This window comes from Seriola lalandi, unplaced genomic scaffold, assembly GCF_002814215.2.
Source record: "Seriola lalandi dorsalis isolate HSWRI2012SDOR001 ecotype SW California unplaced genomic scaffold, Sedor1 jcf7180002054312, whole genome shotgun sequence".
Taxonomy (NCBI): domain Eukaryota; kingdom Metazoa; phylum Chordata; class Actinopteri; order Carangiformes; family Carangidae; genus Seriola; species Seriola lalandi.
In genome coordinates, this window is record NW_019524865.1 from 146,771 (window position 1) to 167,860 (window position 21,090).

The following is a 21,090-nucleotide window of genomic DNA, read 5'->3' on the forward strand; positions in this document are numbered from 1 at the left end:
GGATTGAATGGGAAACATTTGATGGATCAATTAAGTAAACTGGAAATATATTGTTTCCGCCCTAACAACGAGCAATACTTATAAATTCTGAAGGACACTTATTAAATACGACTAAGTGTAGCCAGCAGGACTCAGTGTGTATCTGGACTAGAGCTGCCATCTGCAGAGCAGCCAACCGTTACAAACAACACTGAGGAAAGACCATTTACTCTTACGCCGTTCCACCGCACCAAGCTGAGAATAAGGGTATTAGCGTGTGTGTGTGTGTGTGCGTGTGTTTACATGTTTCCTTCTACACTGCCCACAGGTATCAGGCTGTCCAACTCAGCAGCCCTTTGTAAATACCATGCAGGGCCTCAAAGATGGCCAAGAGCCTATTAGTTGGACATGAAAGACAGAATATGTGAATCACTGGCAGCCGGCTAAAAGAGGGAGAGCGCATGATTGGATTCAAGCAAAGTGCGCCTGTCAGTTTCTGTGTGTGTGTGTGTGTGTGTGTGTGTGCGTGCGCATGTGTGTATGTGAACTCCAAACAACACCTTGAACGACTACACGCGTGCATGCCAGTTAATTTGGCTGGAGTCTGGGTAACTGCGGAAACCAACCACTGGATGTAGAGTCATTCACGGGCTACAATCGCACACAAATACACACACCACGTCCGCGTCCGTATACACGCACACCCGCTGTGCAGGAAAGAGGCTCTCCACGGCGGTGTAATTTGGCCTGGTCACTGCAGAGACGTTGTAATTGATAACCCTGTCTGAAAATGGCCGGGGGCACCACGCATAATTGAGCACGCTGTGTCTATGTGTCGTGCATGTGTGTGCGTGCTTCACTTCACAACGGAGGGCTACTAAAATGAATTTTTTTTTTTTTGTTTCTTCTTGCTGGATTTTGTGTCCAGCAGCACCTAATGAACACGGAGTTTAAAGCCCCATGGTTCACATGGAGGTACCAGAAGGTTTGAAACCAGAAGGGTCTTACATTGAGCATTACAAGAGCAAACTTTAAAGAACCCTGGTCTTTACACAGATTTTCAAAGAGCTAAAAATCTCTCTGTTTATGCAGTAAAGTAAGTAGTAAAGTGTACTGCTTGTTTTTCTTTGTCTGCATTGCAGCTCCAAGTTGAAAAACTCCAAAATTATTTAAGCTCTGAGTCTAAAGCCCCTTTTCAGACATGGATCACAATACGTCACAACGGCCGCCTTCAATTATCTGTTAAAGTAATAGGTTTTTTTTCTTTGTTGTTCATTATGTAAATGTTCATTGTGGTGTTATTCAGACTTGACAGGAGGACCTTAATGGAAAGAGCCACAATCCTGGTGCTTTGTTTGTAACCTGAGAGGCAGCAATGCTGGAGAACAGTTTAAAGGTAACATGGTGGAGGAGTTTTTTTTTTCTTATTTTTCCATTTTCCCTCCCACCTGTAAACGCGTGAAAATCAACTATATCATTTATTAGATAACGAAGTCTGATTTTGCACAGGCAAAACAGACCACACATTTACTTGAGGCTTTAATTTCTATTTGCCTATATGTGGTATGATTTATTCATTCATATTTATACACGAGGAGAATCTTCTCGACGCTTTGAGCTTTATTAAACTGATTTCAATGTCTTTGTGCATAAGAGATGATAGCTTTGCTGATAACATTTATTGCAGTGCTGCTCCAAAGGCAAAACAAGACATGCATTTAGTCTCTGTGTTGATTTATCCTGTGCTGCTGTGGCCTTTATGATAATGTGATAATGTGTTTAATTTAAGACTTGTGCCTGTCGGAGGTGTTACGGAAATGTTACCAGGTCTGACCTACTTTTTATTAGTATACAGTTACACATGTTGGTACTTACTCGAGTCAGAAGATCAACATGTATAATTGTGTCATGTGACTTGGCTAGTGTCATGTAGCTTTACACTTCTGCATAAACTTTGAATATGCAGCTTTTTACAGATTAAAGCAAATCATAAATACACATACTAACTCACACATACACAGTTAGCCTTTCTTGCCCTGTTTGCATTACTTACTCTCCTCATTTTGTCATATTTTTTTAATTTAAGTTTTGAAATCATGACGTACATGAAGAGTCCATAACAGGTTGAAGCCTTATATCTTGTCCTCAAACTTAATTGCTTCACAAAAATGCTAATACTGTAAGAAATATTTAAACGCAGCAGTGTTTTTATAGCTGCAGTATTAAATCTGGGCCCAGTGGTGGACCTGACAGAGTTACAGAGGTTCAGGCTCTTTAGATATGACGGCATAACTGACTGTGGGTTTTATAAATAATGTCACCTCTCTGTGCTTTCCTTGAAACAGCGCTTTGGAAAATTCTCAAAATGTAAATGTTTGCTTCGATATCGGCCACATGAAAGGACGAATAAGAGGCAGGCACATTAAAGCGATCCTCAAAGCCGCTTCTCCCATATGCTTGAAGTCACTGGATGCCACCCGCTGATAATGTGATGAGTTGATTCCAAGGGAATGATTCAAGGCCGTAATGTCACGGCATATAGAGGAGGTTCACGTGAGACAGTTGCCATGGTGAGGAATCCGTAGGTTAGGAGAGAGGGTGGGTGTACAAAACGATGAGAGGTAATAACATGACCATTATCTTGGAAACAGAGACAAAGGCAGCTACGGCCGCCTGGGGAAAACGTCATTTTATCAGGAAGTAGTGTGGTAAATAATAAAAACATTAAAAAACCACAGACTGTATCTGTTACCATGATGGCTGTCACTTTAATATCTTTGTTGGAGACCACCTTTGCTTTATAATAATACTGGATTGGCAGAATCTTTGTATCAACATAGTCTAAAGTATTTTGATTTGTCAATCATATCATTAACTGGACAATAAGCAGTTTGCAGTGACAACGGTGGCAGATTTACCATTTATAATATTCTAATAATTATTATCCACCGCTGGACCAGTGGTTCTCAAAGTGGGGTCAAAGTTATTCCCTTATTGCTGGGGACCTCCAGGAACCCCCTCAAGTACCCCTGGTGGTCCCCAGCAATAAGAGGAGTAATTATATATATCATATATAATAATATATTTTCACTATAATTCCATCCATAAGTAAAAGATGACAGAGCATATGACTATCTTGGTCATGTATTTAAAACACTTTCTTTAATTAAACATCTAAAAGTAAAAGTCTCGTCAGAGGGGGGAGTAGTGGGTGGGTGATATGCAGCTCATAAAGTTTTATATGTCACATGCCAACGTACAAATCAGAACAATGAGGGTCGGACTTGGCAGCAGTGCAGACTGTGCACACTGCAAAAATATATACTATGTAAAATATTGCATATGGTGGGAAATATCGCAATATTCAATATTATTGAATATCGGCCCAAGCCTAATGATTAACATTCTCGTTTAATCAAGCCAAACATAACATCGACATCTTACTGTCGAGGTAAGTTTGGTTGTTCATGTGTCAGTTTCTGTCTAACACATTGAAAATGAAGATATCAACCCATTTTTTATGAACGGTTAAATAATCATTTGCTCGCTGTTGGAGCTCAGCCCAAAGGCGTTCTGTCAGACTGTGATGATGTTACATCTATTATGTTATGATGATGATGATATATGAAATTATGTTTTAGCCTGTGATATGTATGTTTTACGTTGTGCACAACGGACGGATGCTTATTTTCAGAGGTGTCAGCGGTACGTGAATTATAAATTCAGTGCAATGCACTGGCGAGGCAGGCTTGTAATTGCATTACTGTGTTGAATGTGATTCAGAGGCACTAAGGCGGCTTTTTGCAGTCTGCACTTGATTCTTTTAAAATGGAACAAATATGCAACACTGGCTTTTCATTTCCTTTTTGTTTCATGATCAATTTACATTTCTCAGGATCCCTGAGGGGAGGTGAGGCATCGTGTGATGTCACACTGCCGTACGGGACCAGGACTTGTGCTGAAACAGACTAAAACAGATCTACTTTCCAAATAAGAGTCAGATAAACATAGATTATCGCAGAACTGTAATGACACGGCGAACAATCAATGTCAAACAAACATGTGACTTAAAGATACAGTTGCAGAGTCTGGAAAAAAAAAAGTCTAACGCAAATCAGAGAGACTCTCCAGGGAACAATGACACTTCACTAAATTATGTGGCAGCCGGCTGGAGGCTGAGGAGCTCTTTCAGGCTGCAAATGACTGATCCTGGACCACGGATACATCACGTTCCCCTCTTCGCCTGTCTTCTTCTTCTTCCTCCTCCTCTTCCTCCTCCTCTTTCCTCTTTCCTCCCTCAGTGAGACTGCCAACAGATGAATCCTGCCAAGTGCCTCCCCAGGAGAAGTGTGTGTCTCTCTAAATCAGAGAGTCCGTATGTGTGTGTGTGTCTCTCTCCACTTTGATGGCAACGTTGGCAGTAATGTGTCTAATGGAAGATAAGCAACACTCTCTCAGACAAGTCTTCACAGCCAAGCACTTCCCCCAACATCATCATGCTGAGTGCAATAGAGGGAATACTGTATCCCCCTCCATCTCTATGAGCACACACACGCACGCACACGTGCGCACACACACACACACACACACACACACACACACACACACACACACACCCGCAGTTTGGATGATGAGTCCCTGAGATGAGTTTCAGTCATAGAGGGACACCTCAGAGAAAGTGCAGCTTTGGATCACCACGCTCAAAGCTGTCCGCAATCATTTCTCCTCCAAAGTAAGTCCCCCCCCACCCCACACACACACACACACACTTGCACAAACACACACACACAGACACACACACTAGTGAAGTGCTTTGCGGAGGGAAAGCGAAGGACGAGCCCGGCAGAAGGCACTTATAGAGAAAGACAGAGGGAGAGTCCTTGACTGCCGACTGACCCCGCAGCTTGTTTGTGCCGATTTGAAGAGAGCGTTCTCATCGAGGGGGAAGGGAGAGGATTCAGAGTTTATTACACACAACACAGCAACAAGCAGGAACAGGCAAGGGAAGGAAGGAGGAGGCAAGGAGGCGAGAATGATGGAGGACCCCGAATCCACGTTGTCAAGCAATGAGTACAACACCTGAACTGCTGCCATGTGTCTGCACGGGTCAGACTGATAAATTGGCTGTTTGAATCGGACACAACTGATCAGTGTCGTCCACTCAGACGACGTCCTCCCTCACCACAGATACTGAACGACTGTCAGTGACAGCTGGAGTGAAGGTTTGACACTCCGGGCATATTTTATTATTTATAAATGTTCTATAAGGGCATTATTATTTCTCCGGAAAGTCATTATTCATGGACAAACGCATGGTTTTCTGAGCTGCAAATGTTTTAACCCTCATAAATACTAAATTCTGGGATCCAGTTCTTGTATTTTTGCATTTAAGAACTGTACAGTATAAGCATGATGTCTACTGAGTTTCTATCCAACTAGTTGCTGTGTGCATTTTCAATATGTGAATCATAAAAAAACAAAAACCTTGAAATGTTGCAAAAAAAGTTTTTAAGTAAATAAATCATGATGTACATGAAGTGTGTGACTTAAACGTTCACTGGAGCTTCTGCTCCACAGAAGAGACAGAAAATAGCAGGAAGCAACTCGGTCATGTCGCTTAAATGATAACACGAAACAAACCGTCGCGCTCTCTTAACTGCATCGTCTTGTTGCACCCTCTCCTTCTGTGACAGTTTAATGGCACCCCGACTGGAGCATTAGCGCCACCAGCTGTTTAACTCGGTCTCAGATGTTTTGTGATAATTAGATTACCTGCGAATCTGTTTGTAGATATGCGCCACTGAAGCAGAGTGAAATTAGCCTTAAAGGGCAACTTTACACCTGGTTTTTAGCTTGAACACGACAAATACTTCACAATATTCAAAAACAACATCCAAACCCAGGGCTCTGTGTTGGACATCACGCGGTGCATATTCCTGATTGAACTGAGGTAGAGCGTGTAACACCTAGTCTTAGTCCTATAACCGCAACCGACCTTTGATAATTAAAATCGAATCAGTTCATCCTTGAGTTCAAGTGAACGCTCGTACCAAATTTGATGATAGAGATATTATATTGCATTCACGAGGCCAAAAACCATGTTTTGTGAGGTCACCATGACCTTGACCTTTGACCTTTGACCACCAAAATCTAATCAGTCCATCCAAGCGGACATTTTTTCCAAATTTGAAGAAGTTTGGTCAAGGCGTTACTGAAATATCGTGTCCACGAGAATGGGAAGGACGGACATCGTACTTTGTTTAAAGGCAGTCTTTCTGGTAACCTGAGTTTAGTGACTTCACGTTTAACATCGTAACCCCGCCCAAACTCAACCTGAGCTCACCTAACCAGAAGAAGTTAAAATGCCTGTGTCACTCTGCCAAGTTCCTTTTTTTTTTTGATTCCACTTTCGCTGTTCAAGAGATTCAATTTATCAGCCATCATGACGCATATATATATACACAACTTGAATCGCTGCTGAACTGTGTCATTGAATTGTGTAGAGCAGTGAAATCAACACACATTAATATGAAAATGTCATGGATCATCGCTCTGAGTACACTCCTGCTGATGAAAGAAAACGCAGACAAAAGCCAGGAGATGTGAAAGATTGATTTCTGAGTCCTGAGACAACCGAGCTGTGTATTAAACAGAGGGGAGGCGCAGCTACAGTGATAATTTCTCTCTCCTCTGTAGTTTATCCCGGGCCGCCCCTGCAGCACTTGTCTTCTCAGTGACGAGTATATACCGAGGTCAGGACCTAAATACATTGACTCTACCTACTGCTGAGAGCCAACAAGCTTTAAAACCGTCAGCCTGTCCCTCTCTCCTCTGTTCCCTCACCCTCATCCCTCCTGTTTGTTCTGACACTTTCCTTCTTCTTCCATCTTTCTGTCTCTTTCTGAGCAACATAGTTACTGACAATGAGAGAAAGAAAGAGGGAAAGAGTAAAAGGAGTAAAATAGCCCCGAGTAGTTTAAGCCAGGAAGAAATTTAGGCTAAAACACATATTGGAAAGAGCATCAAAGCAAATTGGAAAAAACATAAAGACAAACCGGGTTTCATTGCACAGAGCACAATTACATAAAAGGTACTTAATGGGTTTACAGTACATGTAGGACTGCAAATATCTTTTATTCTCATTAAAGTAATTTGATGATTATTTATCTGATGAGTTGTTAAGTCTAATAATAATAATAATAATAATGAAAATGCCCATTATATTTACTGTCTGACTGTCAAAGACCCACAGCAAATTACCTGCATTTTGTCTTGATAAATAAACAATTAATAAATGATCAGTGTTGTTGTTGATTAATTTTCTCTTTACCAACTAATTAGCTGATTGTTCATAGCAGCCACTTTCTATGGTGGTAGAGTACTGCTATAACACTGATATCTGCCATTTTTAAATGTTACTGTTACTTAAAAACTTAAGATTTAATACATATAGACAACAACATGGATTTCATCCATTTTCCTGGAAATTATGGCTAATAACAGCCATAGAAACCAAGAACGTGAGGTTTCCTTAACATTAACGTAGTGCGTTGACACTTTACCATAAAACAGGAGAGGATATTTAGATACAGCCAGTAGCTGATTAGCTTAACTTAGCATAAAGGCTGGGAATCGGAAACAGCTAGCCTGTCTCTCTGTAAAGGTAAGTAAATCGTAATATTATAATACGTTGTATTTAGTTTGTTATACCTGCAGAAAAACCAAAAGAACGACAAGTTGTGGTTTCACAGGAGTTCAATAGGCGAGGTTGCCAGGCAACCAGTGGACACTTTTTTCATTGTAGCCAGGTAAGCTGGCTAACGTTGCCTACAAGGCTCTGATCGGTCGACTTTTCCTCCAACCAGTCGCAACAACCTTCAACGGGCACAACACCAAACCTATCCGAATCGCTGAACTAATGTGAGATGTGTCCCAGGCGCTTCGTCAAAAAAGCGCTGCGAGAGGGTTTTGTTTCTATGGCAACAGTATCTTGACAACATATCACCGCCGCCTTTCAGCGCCCAGCTGATCTGCGCCCACAATTGGGCTTTTCTACCCGACAAATCATAGGGCTCGGGATAGACAGCTAAGCCCAAAACAAGCTTCTCCTCCATTTTCTTGGTTGCCAGGGTGACGGGTCCCACTTCATCTGATTGGTTGCTGGAAAATGAGCTGCAGTGACACCAGCGCCTTTCTGAAAAGTTAGAAGTTAGTTAGTTGAAGAGATATTCAACTAAAAGTGTTTGGTGCAGCCGCGTCTTTCAGAAGAAAGACGCCTTTTCTTGAGGCGTTTGCGGACAATCTCTCCTCATTGGGCACAAGCCCTAAGTTTGCAGATAGCTTAAACACTGTATCAGTGTTTGTGGTGAATTAGGTGGATAAACGGCATAATGCAAATTTATTGTGTACAGGTATGCACAAAAACTGCAGGAGACCCAGTTGCAATGCTATAAAGGTGAAAAAAGTCAATACCTTCTGCCAGTGAATTAATTTTACAGCAGTAATAAAAAAAGAAAATGTCTGTTGTGTGGCGATACAAATGTATTTGCTGATATTGGAAGAGAGAAAAAGCAGCTGTCTTTAAACCAACCAGCAACTGAATAATACTTGAAATAGTGCCATTAAAAGAACAATAAACGTATGCTCTTAGGGAAGCCGCTTTTACTGCTTCAAAAACGGCGCATGTTTGTGAATGAGTGTTTGTCTCTTCTTTCAATGCTGAACTAACTGGTGAAAAAAAAAAAAAAAATGAAGTGTTGTTTTCTGTATTATTCTAATTTAATGTGGTTGAACATTATTACAAAATCTCTGTGATGTGATGAAGCAGCTGCTCTTGTAATTATTTTTAGGAAAAGCCAATAGTATGCAATGTTTGTTCAGTGCCACTTGGACGGGTGCCCGTATTAGCTGATCCAGTTAACAGTGTTCTCAGTGAAAAACTAAAATCAGTGCACCTGATTTGTTGCTCTTCTACACTCACTGCTGCGACGGTGTATGGAAACCCACTGTCATGCCAATACACCTCCATCAGCAGGGAAGTGTAAGTGAGTGAGTGAGTGAGTGAGTGAGTGAGTGAGTGGGAGGCGAGGAGCAGACGGGGACATTTGGTGTCTGATTCTGCAGGAGAGAGTAAACCCCACACAAGCTGCTGCTGAATCTTTGCTATTGATACTGCATTGGACACTGTTAAATTTTTAATAGTCTAACAGTAGTGTGATGTCACTGCCTCAGTGATCCAGTTTGCTTTTTAGTGGAAGTCCTACCACCTACATTTATCATACAACACACCCAACGGCAGGATTTCAGGTGGTAAAGACAGGGCTGGAGAGGAGGCTCATTCATCGCAGGCTGTGATTGCACCTGTGCCAGGCCTGGGTTTATACTCATTCATCCATCGGGTATATTCTCCCCTCAAATACTGCCCTAGTGTAGAGGAGCAGACAGGCCTGAAGCCTTTTAAGGTGGTGAAGCAGCCATAAAGGATCCTGTCTTCACTGAATGGTAAATGATTCACCTGTTGAACTGGAAAAAAAAAAAAAAAAAAAATGTTCAAATACAGTCTAATAATAGGAGTCAGAGTGGGGCTGGTTCCTCTGGTGATGGAGGTCAAAACAGGGCGTGGAGCTAAGCCGGGCCCCGAGTGAAGACTCGCAGGCACAGAAAGCTTCTGTCAGCGGAGGCAAAAAAAAAAAAAACGTTTTAAATTCAGATTGACGCTGAAGAAACAGTGATGCATGTTGTTCGAGGTGAAGGTACTGTCAGCGTTGCTCCTGTTGTCTCACTCCAATTTGTTTTCCGTTGCAAAGTTTCAGCATCTCACTGGCTCAACAGCTCGTTTACCCTTCCCTGATTAATTAAGGCAATCGACTGGCTGAAACAATTGCCTCGCTGGATAACCGTGCCCTAATTAGGAGGTAATTGAAAAGTATCAATGACTAAAACAACGTCTGGGCAGATGTAGCCCGGAGCGGTATGAAAATTGAGCAAAGATTTCTACAACTGTTTTTTTTTTTTCCCCTTTCATTTCTCTTACTTCCTTTTGCTCTTACCTCGCGGCTCTCTGGTCCAGCTGGTGGAACGCCAGTGAAGGGAAAAGGAGGATGAGTTATGACTCCCAGGGGCTCAGAAACCACATATACAGCCACACATTTCAGTATATTCTCAGAAAAGCAGATGAATGCTTCTCGACTTCCCTGAGCTGACCCCGTCCTCATTCCATTTATTTGATGTGACTCACGCTGTGAATCCGCCTAACAACTATGGACAGTCTGAGAAGAAAAAAAAAAAGGGGGGTAAAACTTATTCTGCAAATATGTCGGTATTAAAGTGAGTTCAGGTGGGCTTATCCTCGTCTTCATCCCTAAATCCTCATCACTGCCACCCTGAAAGTCATTACACCTGCGATCCATCTGACAATCCTATTAGACTTAACTTCATACGACAGCATTATGCGCCGTGTTCCTGATGTTCTACTAATTTTTTACATTTCAAGGCCACTTAGTATTTCGTGCGAATCGCATCTGCAAGAGTTTTAAATCTGTACTTGCCTTCCTCTTTTCTTTCATTCTACCCTCAGGACAAAACAAAAACAAGTGTATTTGCACACACACTCATTTCCATAAAAATCCCACATACCCACTGTTATAAGATATCTCTTCCCACAAGCACATTATTCAGTCTGAAAACACATTCAGATCCTTTATGTTACGGCTGCGCTAACATGCCAGGAGATATTACTCACATTGCTCAGCATAGCGACAAAATGAGTCAGTACTTTAAACTTAAATACAGATCAATTCTTTAACGTGGCGTCAGTACAAAGAGACAACTGATCTAATGGATGGTAAACGAGAATCCTGGCCTGACTTCACACCAGGAGGGACTCTGCTGAAACAACAGGGACCACCATCACCACACACACGTCAGAATATCAAGTCTGGGTTTTTAAGTCAGAAGGAATCAGGACCTGCGAGAAAACATTCAAGGCCTGAAGGTCTCTGCAGGTACAAACCTAAAGACACACACACACCAACCGCTAAGAGGAAGGCTGGAGTAGAATATGAAATCAAGTGTGGCCGGTGGATGAACACCAGAAACGGACAATACCAGACCAAAACCGTTCCCAGCACCCACTGGGTGGTTCATATATATATATATATATATATATATACGACCACCTGTTATCATGTAACCCAGGTTTAGTGCAACTCAGCAACCGCCGTCTGCGGAGGAAAAGCTAGTAAGTGGTCCTTGAGTTAGAGGGGGAAAAAAAGTGACAGTCTGGGAAATCTGCAGTTTGCTTTCTTCTGAGAGTTAGATAAGAACTTCAATAGCACTCTTATGTCTGTACGTTAAATATGAAGCCAGCAGGCATTTAGCTTAGCTTGTGACACCACCAAATATATCGAAAAACAAGGATTAAATAAATAAGATATAATATGTTAATTAGTGAGAGCCAGACTCGCTGTTTTCCCCCGTTTCCATTCAGATATGTGAGTGGTATCGATCCTCTCATCTAACTCTCAGCAAATATTCCCCAAAATGTGAAACAATTTCCGGTCAAAAAATATCCAACATTTCTAAGTTCTGCTTTCAGTGCTGCTCAACTCACTCTCATCAAGTTGCAATAAATCACTTTCCGTGGGTGCAGACATGATCATACATGACAAGATAATTATATTTGCGACGTATCAGTGTCTCAATTAAAGGGAAGTGGAGCTCTCATCTGTGTTGTAACCATGCTTTGAGATTTAATATAATTTTGCATAGTTCAGCTTAGTGTGTGGGATGAAAACTTGAGTCCTGAGGGAGCCTGGGCTCCGGGCTGAGCCGTTTGCTGTGTCCGATGATGAAGCACATTTACAGGAGTCAGAGAAGCTGCTAATAGATCTACTGTTAAGAGTCACTGCCTCAAGGGCACTGAGACATTCAGACCTGCTGGCCATCACTTCCGCTCAATCTCCCTTCCTCCTCCTCCTCACTGTGTTTTTTTTTTTTTTCCAACCCACACAAAAACTTGGCACATCTGCCGAGCTGGCAGCGTGAAACACCTGTAGAGACCGGCAGGCCGAGCCAAAGTTGCCAGGACAAAGCAGAGAGGGCCAGGACACTCTCCGTGTTAAGACTGTATGACGTAACCAAGTGTAAACACTGGAGGCCATTTAGGGAAGCTCCTGGTGAGAGAGTGAGCGAGGCAGATCTGAAGTGGAAGGACGACTGTTCAGGTATAGATTTCACGGGGATATTAAAAGGACGATATTAACTTCCATCTGTCCGCTGACATCACCTCCTCCTCCTGCTCCTGCTGGAGTCATCAGGAGAGAGGAGGCTGAGAAGCACTGCTGAGGAGCTGCAGCTCTCAGAGAAAACAAAATCCTGTGTCAGTCATGAGCACTGGCTCGCTGTACATCACAGACTGGTACCGATAATATCAAAGAGCACACTCATTAAAGAAGAGATATGGAGTTAATAAGGATTCAGCCATCCAGACTGAATAACTATGAATGGAAAATGCCTAAATACAGACGTTTAAATAAGACTATACAAACATTGTGGGTCTAAAATGATGAATAATAGACCTGCACCGACTGAATGACAGTTTGATCTAGTCACTGCACACATCTCAACTCTGTCATTTTGTGCCTGACAGCACAAACCACAAGCACCTTGTGCATCCACAACGCAAAATCAAAGAAAACACACGTTTGCATGAGTTGCCATATTATCAGCATCAGCCTCTCAGCCCGTGTGCTGCTCTTTGTTTAATTCCCCCCAACTGCATGTGAGCAGATACGGCATCACATATGTCGTGTTCCTCTCATAAAAGGAAAATGAATTAAGAGGAGTCTGAAACCTACCGTTCCCGGAGATGTGGTTCTCTACCTCGCCGTGTCCAGTTTGCCGTGTGGAGACACTAAGTTGAATGTAGAGTCCCATGTAATGCAAACTCCCCAGCAGCACCCTAAACGCTCCCATTTCTCTTCTGTTTTATCTGCTCTCCTTTCCCCCTCTTTCTTTTTCACATCGGGTGGAGGGGCACGTCGTATTTTTTGTTTTTGTTTTTGTTTTTTTTTAAATAATTTTCTTTGTTGTTGTTGTTGTTTTTCTTTTGCTGTTTCTTTGTTGTTTTGTTTTTTTTTAAATCCAGGTGACTTGTGGCGAGGAAGGGGAGCGAGATACCTGTGCGAAATAAAGAAACGAAGAAGTCACCGCAGCCTCCCTCTGTGCCAGCAAACTGACTGAAGCTCTGCTTCCGCTCACTCGGCTCTACATGCGGCGGAGGGAGACCTCTGCCACACGCGAGGTGCCGCAGTTTGCAATGAGTAATATCAATTATTGGCGGAGTGATATTAAAAACACGCTCACATCCTGCCTGAAATTTTACGATGTTTAATTTTTCGCCCTAGGAAACGCGCTTTTATGAAACGACGGAGACAAGTAAAATGTTTAAAGACCTAACATTGTTGTGTTTTATTAATGGTAATTTTTTTTTCGTTTTTCTAGGGTTTTTTTATCTAGGTAGGTTACAGCCTATATATAGTCTATGGTTACAGCATTAGCTCCAACATTAGCTTCCTACTAACAGGAAGGGCAAAAAGCCTGCCTCACTCATTTTTTAAATTAATTTACTTAAAGGTTTTTGCTTAAAGGTCCTGAAAACTTATTTTTCAACGAGCAATGGGACCTTAAACAAACACAGTTTTTTCGGCCAAAGTCAGAACACATTTGTTTTTTTTCACATTATAGATTTTTGTTTGTTTTTTTTCTCTTGGCAGGCAGATCCGCGTTATAGTTACATCCATTTTACTGTCTGTTCAAGACGTGAGCCAAGTGTGTTAACTAAGAAATGGCCAGCTGTCATTTGGACCCCCTTGTGGGAGTGACCAGATGCGGCCAGACGTCAAAACTAGATCCACAGTGGCATTGCCTTTGGGCGTGGGGACACCGACCAAGGTAAGTTTTACAGATCTGGGCCTGAACTTACTATGGCTATGGGCCAGATTTTTGCTGTTAGGGTTCTCACTGGTTGGAAATTGGACCGTGCTTATTCATAAAATATGCAAATGCGATCTCACACACTTCTGTGAAACAAACAGGATTCAGAATCTAAACTGAATGAACCAAAAAATGTCATGAGTTCTCTAATGCCCAACTATAAGACTATATTTTTTCTGGAAATTGTGTTTGAAAAAGTGGAGGTCGGTCATCTTCTATTTGAAGATGAAACAATATTTTATATTTCATGAGAAATTATTTTTGAATGGAGAGAGAACCAGTGCTGCCTTTTACAAAGTGTTGTCATTAGGGTTGTTTGTAGCGATAATGTTTCCAGTACTGCAAATGTTTTCAAGTCTGTGAGCTCTGAAGAAAATCCTGTCAGTCAAAAATTCCATAATGGAACAAAAAAAAGGTGGTAAACATGACATGTACAACTCAACACACTGCATTTTGTAAACGCAGATATCTCCGTTGTGCGACTCGCCAGCTGGCATTGGGGGAGAACAATCCCACAATGCTATGCTCTGCATTTTATACTTTCTGCTGTGAGTACAGCTGTCAGTGATGATGCAAAATGATGATGGTAGAGTGTCTGAAATCTGAATTTACTGCTCACTATTGACTAAACTGTGTCAGCCTTCAAGACTGATCAGGGCAACATACTGGAGCTGTGCTGTGGTGCTGTCCATGGTGCTGAAATGAAGCCTGAGCGTTAGTCACATACTGAACAAGCCACACTATGATATGGGCACTTTTACAAGCGGAGCAATATACTTATTAACAAACCAGAGAAAATCTTCTTATTACCGAAATATAACAATAATAATTATTAATTCATTGTTTTTATGTTAAAAGATTTGCGTTTTACAATATTTATCCATTTGTATGTGGGTAGGATTCACACACAGTTACATTTTAATCAAGGTCAGAAATGCAAAATAGCAAGTTCTTTTTTAATAATTTCTATATAAAATTTCTTTTAAAAAAAAAAATCAGTGTAAGGCCTGTTCTGTGTTAATTTTTCAACAATACATTGTTTCTTCAACTGTAAACTGTCCCTCGAGAGCAAACCATGTTGCTACCCCTCCAGGTCTAGGTCAGTATGCAGTGTTACTTTTACTTCCAAACAAAACAATTGAAGCCTCTATCAAAAATTGTAAGTTGTGCCTAATTTGTCCACAGTATTTTGTTCCATTAGTCTTGTGAATCCTGCTCTTTAGATATTTGAGACGGGCAGACATTTTCAATTCTAATTTTTCCTGAGGGCTTCCTGTCCATTAACACGGTTCTTGTTGCTCTTTCTTCCCTTTTTCATTATAGTTATTTCTGGATCATTGAAAACAGACATTAGCGAGTGTATAAGACACTTGCAGGTGCAGAACTATTAATGTAGAGTTCTCTACACTCCCTTACAGACATGTATGGCACTGATACTCAACATATTTGCAGAGCCTGCTTTATCTCCTTTTGTGATAGTGGCAGGTTTCACTTCACCTGCTTTAGTAATCAAACTCAGGTAGTAACGAGAGGATTTTTTATGCATAGCCACAGACCTGTAGTCCATATTTTAATGTCAACACACTGATTGGACAACCTGACTCCAATTACCCTTTTAAATAAAAGCCAATATGTCAGGGATTCATATACCTTTTTTTAATACTTTTTTTTGTACTTTTCGGGCCAAGATAAATGTTTTCTATTAAAACATGAAAAACTTTGGTACAACTTTCCAAAATAATCAACAGTACTGAGGGAAATAATGCAAAGGGTGTTAGGAAATGGAAAAAAGAACAATATACTTGATATTCTGTTCCAATTGCTGGCTGTGATGCCTTTATGATGATCACCAACTGGTGTTCAGTTTACCTCTGGGGTGTAATTAGGCAGCATTTACTGGGGCATATGCCTTGGTAATATTTTACCGTGCCCCAATAAAACAATCAGGGGAAATTAATGTGTTTTTGCATTGTCCAATAACATAGAGTAAGAGTGGGCAAACTTCTACAGCAGCTGAGCTCAGGCCCTGTGCTGACTGCTGCTCTAGACTGACAGCTGGACGATGGCAGCAATTAACAGTTTTGTTTTGAGCCCATTTGAATGATGGCAGTTATATGTGTGTGGGCTCATTATTTTATAAGGCTGTGAGGCGAGGTTCCTCGCTTTGAAGGAATTGAAGACATTTTTTAATAAATTTAAGCTGTAAACACTGCTGTCACCACACATCATAGCTACTGACCAACCAACCAAGACATTTAAGTTTCATTGTACTAGATGATGCTATTATCCTAAGAAACAAGTGTTTTTCTTTCATCAATTCCTTCTGTCATTCACCCACCGTCTCCACTGCCTTAACTTTACACAGACATTAATGAATGTAGAGGGTGTTAGAAAGCAGTCCAGGGCTGCCTCTTTCCCTGTCAGCATCATTTCCCTGAGTGAGTGTCTGCTGTCTCTATGAGCATGTTCATGGCTGAATATGTTTGCTCTGAGTCAGCTTGTCGACTTTAGCACAGACACCTGTCACATACAGTGATTTCACCTGGCAGTGGACACAGGTGGCTGCCATCTCTCCACCTTAACATGCGTCTTTTACCTGTCCTGATGGGGGACGCTTTACTGACTTGAGATTCCCAAGGAGTTTTTAGTTTTTTTTTTTTTTTCCCTCAGTTATTTTGAGGGTCTAAAGGCCTAGTCAGAACAGCTTTCATAACAGCACCTTTTAGGGGATTGAGGTCTGACCAGTGTTAAATGGTGAAAGCTATCCTGCTGCACCATAACCATCTGATAAACCTGTATTTGCAGGGGTTATTATGTGCTCCACAAAATAAGATGCAGCAGGGTTTGCAGTTAGTGAGACAGCTGCCAATGGTAAAAATACCTCTCTTGAATAGACTCTGTTAACTTACTCACTGGTTAACTGCTAGCCTGCTACTTGGGAGTGAGCAAGCTAACTAATGTTAAATAAGCTAGTTTCCCAGTCACTTTACTTTGCAAGGATGCACAAATACATTTTGTTGTTCCATCACCTGGAGTAAGTGGGCCACTAAGATCGACTTGATAGGCCTCATATGACGCTCAAATGTGCTGTTGTTTCAAATCTTGTTTCTTGTGTTTTATTTTGCTGTAGTCTATACTGCATGATGCTGTTTGTGATTGATTGTCGGACAGTTAAAGGCAGGTTTGTTCTCTGAAATGTTGCCATGTAGGTTACTACTGACGAGGATGTATTTCAATGAGACGAAGGAGCAGTGCTAGCAGCTCCGTGAGTCCGTACTAGGGCACAGTAGCTAAATGTTAACATCAGCATGCTAACAATACTCACAGTTAAATGGCTAACTTGTTGACGTTTCGCAGATACATCAATGTTAACTATGTTCACCGTTTGCTAATTAGCACTAAAACACTAGCAAACTTGGGGGCCGTAAATGTCAGAGCAAAACTTCATGACAGTTAGTCTAATAGTTGTTGAAATACAAATCTGGCGCAGAGTGGTGGACCAACTGACCGACGGTTTGACCATTCATAAAGCGACTCTGCTATCATGGTTAAAAAGAAGGAGTACGTCTTTTCGCCCCACAGGTACTGACACTCAGATAAAGGTGTTGAGGTCCTGGAGGACTGTACACCACAGCCTTTAGTTGCAGTGCCCCTGTTTTGCACAGTTTGTCATTCCGTGTGCTTACTCAATTACAGAATACCTTCTCCTCTCACTACCATACTAAAGGGGAGAAGCCCAAAAGCACAGCGGTGCACAGTGTTTGCACTCATTCATTCGGAAAATACAATTATTCTCCCTCCCCTCGGCTGTGAAATTGCTGTACAACCGCTGTTAAACACGCCGCAGTCATAATCACTGATAAGAGATGCATGGGGCCGGTCCTCCTCTGCCAATACAATATGCAAACGATGCCCTGCCGTTCTACCCATCTTGTTACTGAGCGATATTAGAGTTTCTAAAGACACTTAGGAAAGGCAGCAGATGTGACGGGTGTCAGTGAGCAGCCCCCCCTCCCCCGTTCCCTCCCAACGCTGCAGCTTCCTGCCAGGATCATGGTCAGGGATCCAGAGAAGGTGTGGTACAAAATGAGTGATTAATAACACAGAAATGTACACTAGACGGGATGCTGATAAGAAGAGATGCTGCCTCGGTTTCAAATGGGAAAGACAACTGAGAGCTTCCTGTTAGAAAATTTTGTTCACCTGAATTCTTAGTTGTTAAATACTAGAAAACACAGTTCAACTTAGCAGCAAATTAGTACCTGCTAAACAATTTCAATACAATATCAGCAAGTATGACAAAACAACAGATCAGGACCAGAAAACCACAATCGTAGCATCAAAGACATGCATGGTTTCAAGTTGATCCTGGTAGTGACCGTGCCATTTTCACAGTTATAGAGCTTAGAGGGGCTATTTGTAAGGTTTCTCTGCCGCCCAAAGTGGTTTCCTGCTGGGACGGTATGATGGTGATTGTTGCTTGACAAGAGCTTCAGCCATTGTTGTGTTTACAAGACAAGAGGTTATAATACCTCCTCTGAGCAGCACTGCGTCTTCAGGGCAGATTGGAGGCTGCAGTGAGTCGCTGTTGGGAAACTAACTTCGGTAGTAGAAAAGACGCGATAGAGACTAGAGTCAACATTGGCATTGCTTTCCACCGCTGGAGACAGCAGTTGGTGATAAGAGGAAGGAAGTTTGATGCCAAACCTGCAACCTTTCTTCTATGACGTTTCTTCTAGTGAGTAAACAGCTGTTAATGCTGTGGACAATTCATCACCTGTGGCTCCATCTATCATCACTTAAGTTTCATAGCTACAAAATCTTCAGGTTGCCTCTGTCAAACTAGATGGTAAAACCGAAGATTGTGAATCTCTCACTGATCTATATTTACCATCTTTGGGTCTCACGCAAGAACCACATGTACAGAAAGATTGTTTTTAAGTGGCACGTACGAGCGATTTATGGTTGGTAGCGACGAACGAGACATGTGCCGAGCTTGTTTCAGACAGCCTCACCTGAAGCTCTGCGGTGTGAAATTCTTGTTCTGGCTTTGTGAATGCCCTCAAATGAAGCAGAGCAGGTAGCCTTCTATTGATTATGCTGGTGATCAAATCGCACAAACGAGCACCTGCTCACGAACAGGTGGCATTCGTCAGGCTGAAATGAACAATTTTCCAGTTTGTTTAAGCCAAATTTGTGCAGGTAAGAGAGTTTGGGGGAATCGACTCGGAACATTCAACTTGGATAAGAAAATGTTTTTGCATGAGGCCCACTGAGACTGACAGTTCTCTCTTGACCTTTGCACTCAGCATATCACACAGCTGATATTGGCAGGTGAAGTTTTGGTCAGTGTTTTAAGGAAATGTAGACGTTCAAACTTTCCTTTATTCGTCTCAGCCGTGTCGGCCTAGACGTTGAGCATGACAGTTCATGATCAATGAACGAGTGGAAATAAAAGTCTGAATTCCAGCTGTTAACCAGTGAAATCTAACCTAATGTTCAACCAACCAATCAGCCTGAAATCTTTAACTGGTCTCACTGTGCTCAGATAAACATAAAAAGTGAGTCAGTGTGAGAAAGGAAATGACATGTACTTACATGTTTTCTTACTTTTACTTTATCGTTATTGAGTCAAATGTTAGTTTACTGATATAATGGTAGATCAGGCTTGAGTGCTGCACCAGTGGCAGTTCATCAGTGATGGCAGGGGATCATTTCTATCTTTATGTTGAAGCTGGCTCTAATCAGATAATGTATTATTTAGAAAACTAGGCATTTTCCCAATGCACAATTTGTCTGACAGCTACCGTGTTCTCTGAAAAGGACATAAAGATTCAGATCAAACTAAAAATAGAGGATAAATTGAGTATAAGTGGGTCAGCTCTTTACTACTACAGGTCTCTGCAAAACATCCTCCTCCATTTCCCCTCTGCACTGATCCGTCTCCTCTCTCACTCGCTTAAAATGCACGAGTAATTGGGAGTTTTTTTCCCCCCCGCTCCTAAGGATAAAGACAGCAAAGATACAGTGATGTATTGTGCACAACACAGGCAGAATAAAGCAGTGGGTTTGTTTGTGTGTACAGCTCTACCACAATACACCTCCACACTGATGAGAAGAGAGCTCCAGGAGGCTGCTGAGATCCAGCAGTGGGTGGGTTCAGACAAATAAATAAGAAACAGGTCTGTCTCACTGCGAGGATCCTCTCTCTGTGCAGGAAGCTGCAGATATGTACGCGCTCGTCGTCTCCATCTGTGCCTGTGTGCAACGGTAAACAAGTGTAGGCATAATGAGATTCATGTGCACAGACGGTTATCAATAAGCTGTTGCCAGTCTCGCTCACTAAACCATGACATTAATCAAACAGAACAAACACGCAATCAAGATTTTATTAACAAATTTTTTATTTGAAAATATTTTACACGCAAAAAAAAAAATCCCAAACAAACAAACAAACCAGGTAAAGTGATGAGAGCAAGGTCTGTCTGTTTTTTTTTATCCTGCAGAGTTCAAGAACACAGTAGAGAAAGTAAACAGCACATCTCCTGTTTACTGTGTCAGTTTATCTACAATATTCTGCTCTCAAAACTTAACTGCTCTGCAGTGAGCACGTTCACTTGCACCGCTTACACTGGATTTTAACCAGTTACCTGTGATGTATACAGATTGTGTTTAGTGGATAAATAAGATTTAATTAATTAAAACATCTAATTAATTAACATTTTTTCCGGTAATTCTGAGTTTGTTTTTCTTTTTTTTTTTTCCTGAACATTGCATGTCAAATATTCAGGTAAGATTATAAGATAAAAAATGAAAATAAGTAAATGAAGGTTTGGTTTGTAGCTCTGCATGTTAACGTCCTCACTGACTTTAGTTACAGAAAAACAGACCACTGGCTCAAGGTCACGGTCAGTCGGTCCCAGATCAAAACTGAGGGATTTCAGTGTTCTCACATGGAAGAACATACTGTTTGTGTTTGAGAGAGAGAGAGAGAGAGAGAGAGAGAGAGAGGTTAGAAGTTGTCTGCGAGGTCCATGATCCTCTTCCGCTCAGCTTCTTTGTACTCGTCACTCTTCCCATCGCCGATGCTCTCTGCGTACTCTGCAAAAGACGGAG

The 21,090-nt window shown here is 41.7% G+C and overlaps 2 protein-coding genes across 2 annotated transcripts in view; both read right to left on the reverse strand.

Moving 5' to 3' along the window:
- vstm2la (V-set and transmembrane domain containing 2 like a) overlaps positions 1-13,224 on the reverse strand; it is a 56,126-nt gene extending 42,902 nt beyond the window's left edge. Inside the window, exon 1 of the mRNA XM_023406582.2 lies at positions 12,837-13,224. Within this exon, the coding sequence (XP_023262350.1) occupies positions 12,837-12,954 (118 nt within the window). The 5' untranslated portion in view covers positions 12,955-13,224. The remainder of the gene's footprint in view (positions 1-12,836) is intronic.
- A 7,136-nt stretch (positions 13,225-20,360) lies between these two features.
- Positions 20,361-21,090, reverse strand: part of ctnnbl1 (catenin, beta like 1) — a 53,067-nt gene continuing 52,337 nt past the window's right edge. Inside the window, exon 16 of the mRNA XM_023406600.2 lies at positions 20,361-21,075. Coding sequence (XP_023262368.1) covers positions 20,987-21,075 — 89 coding nt within the window. The 3' untranslated portion in view covers positions 20,361-20,986. The remainder of the gene's footprint in view (positions 21,076-21,090) is intronic.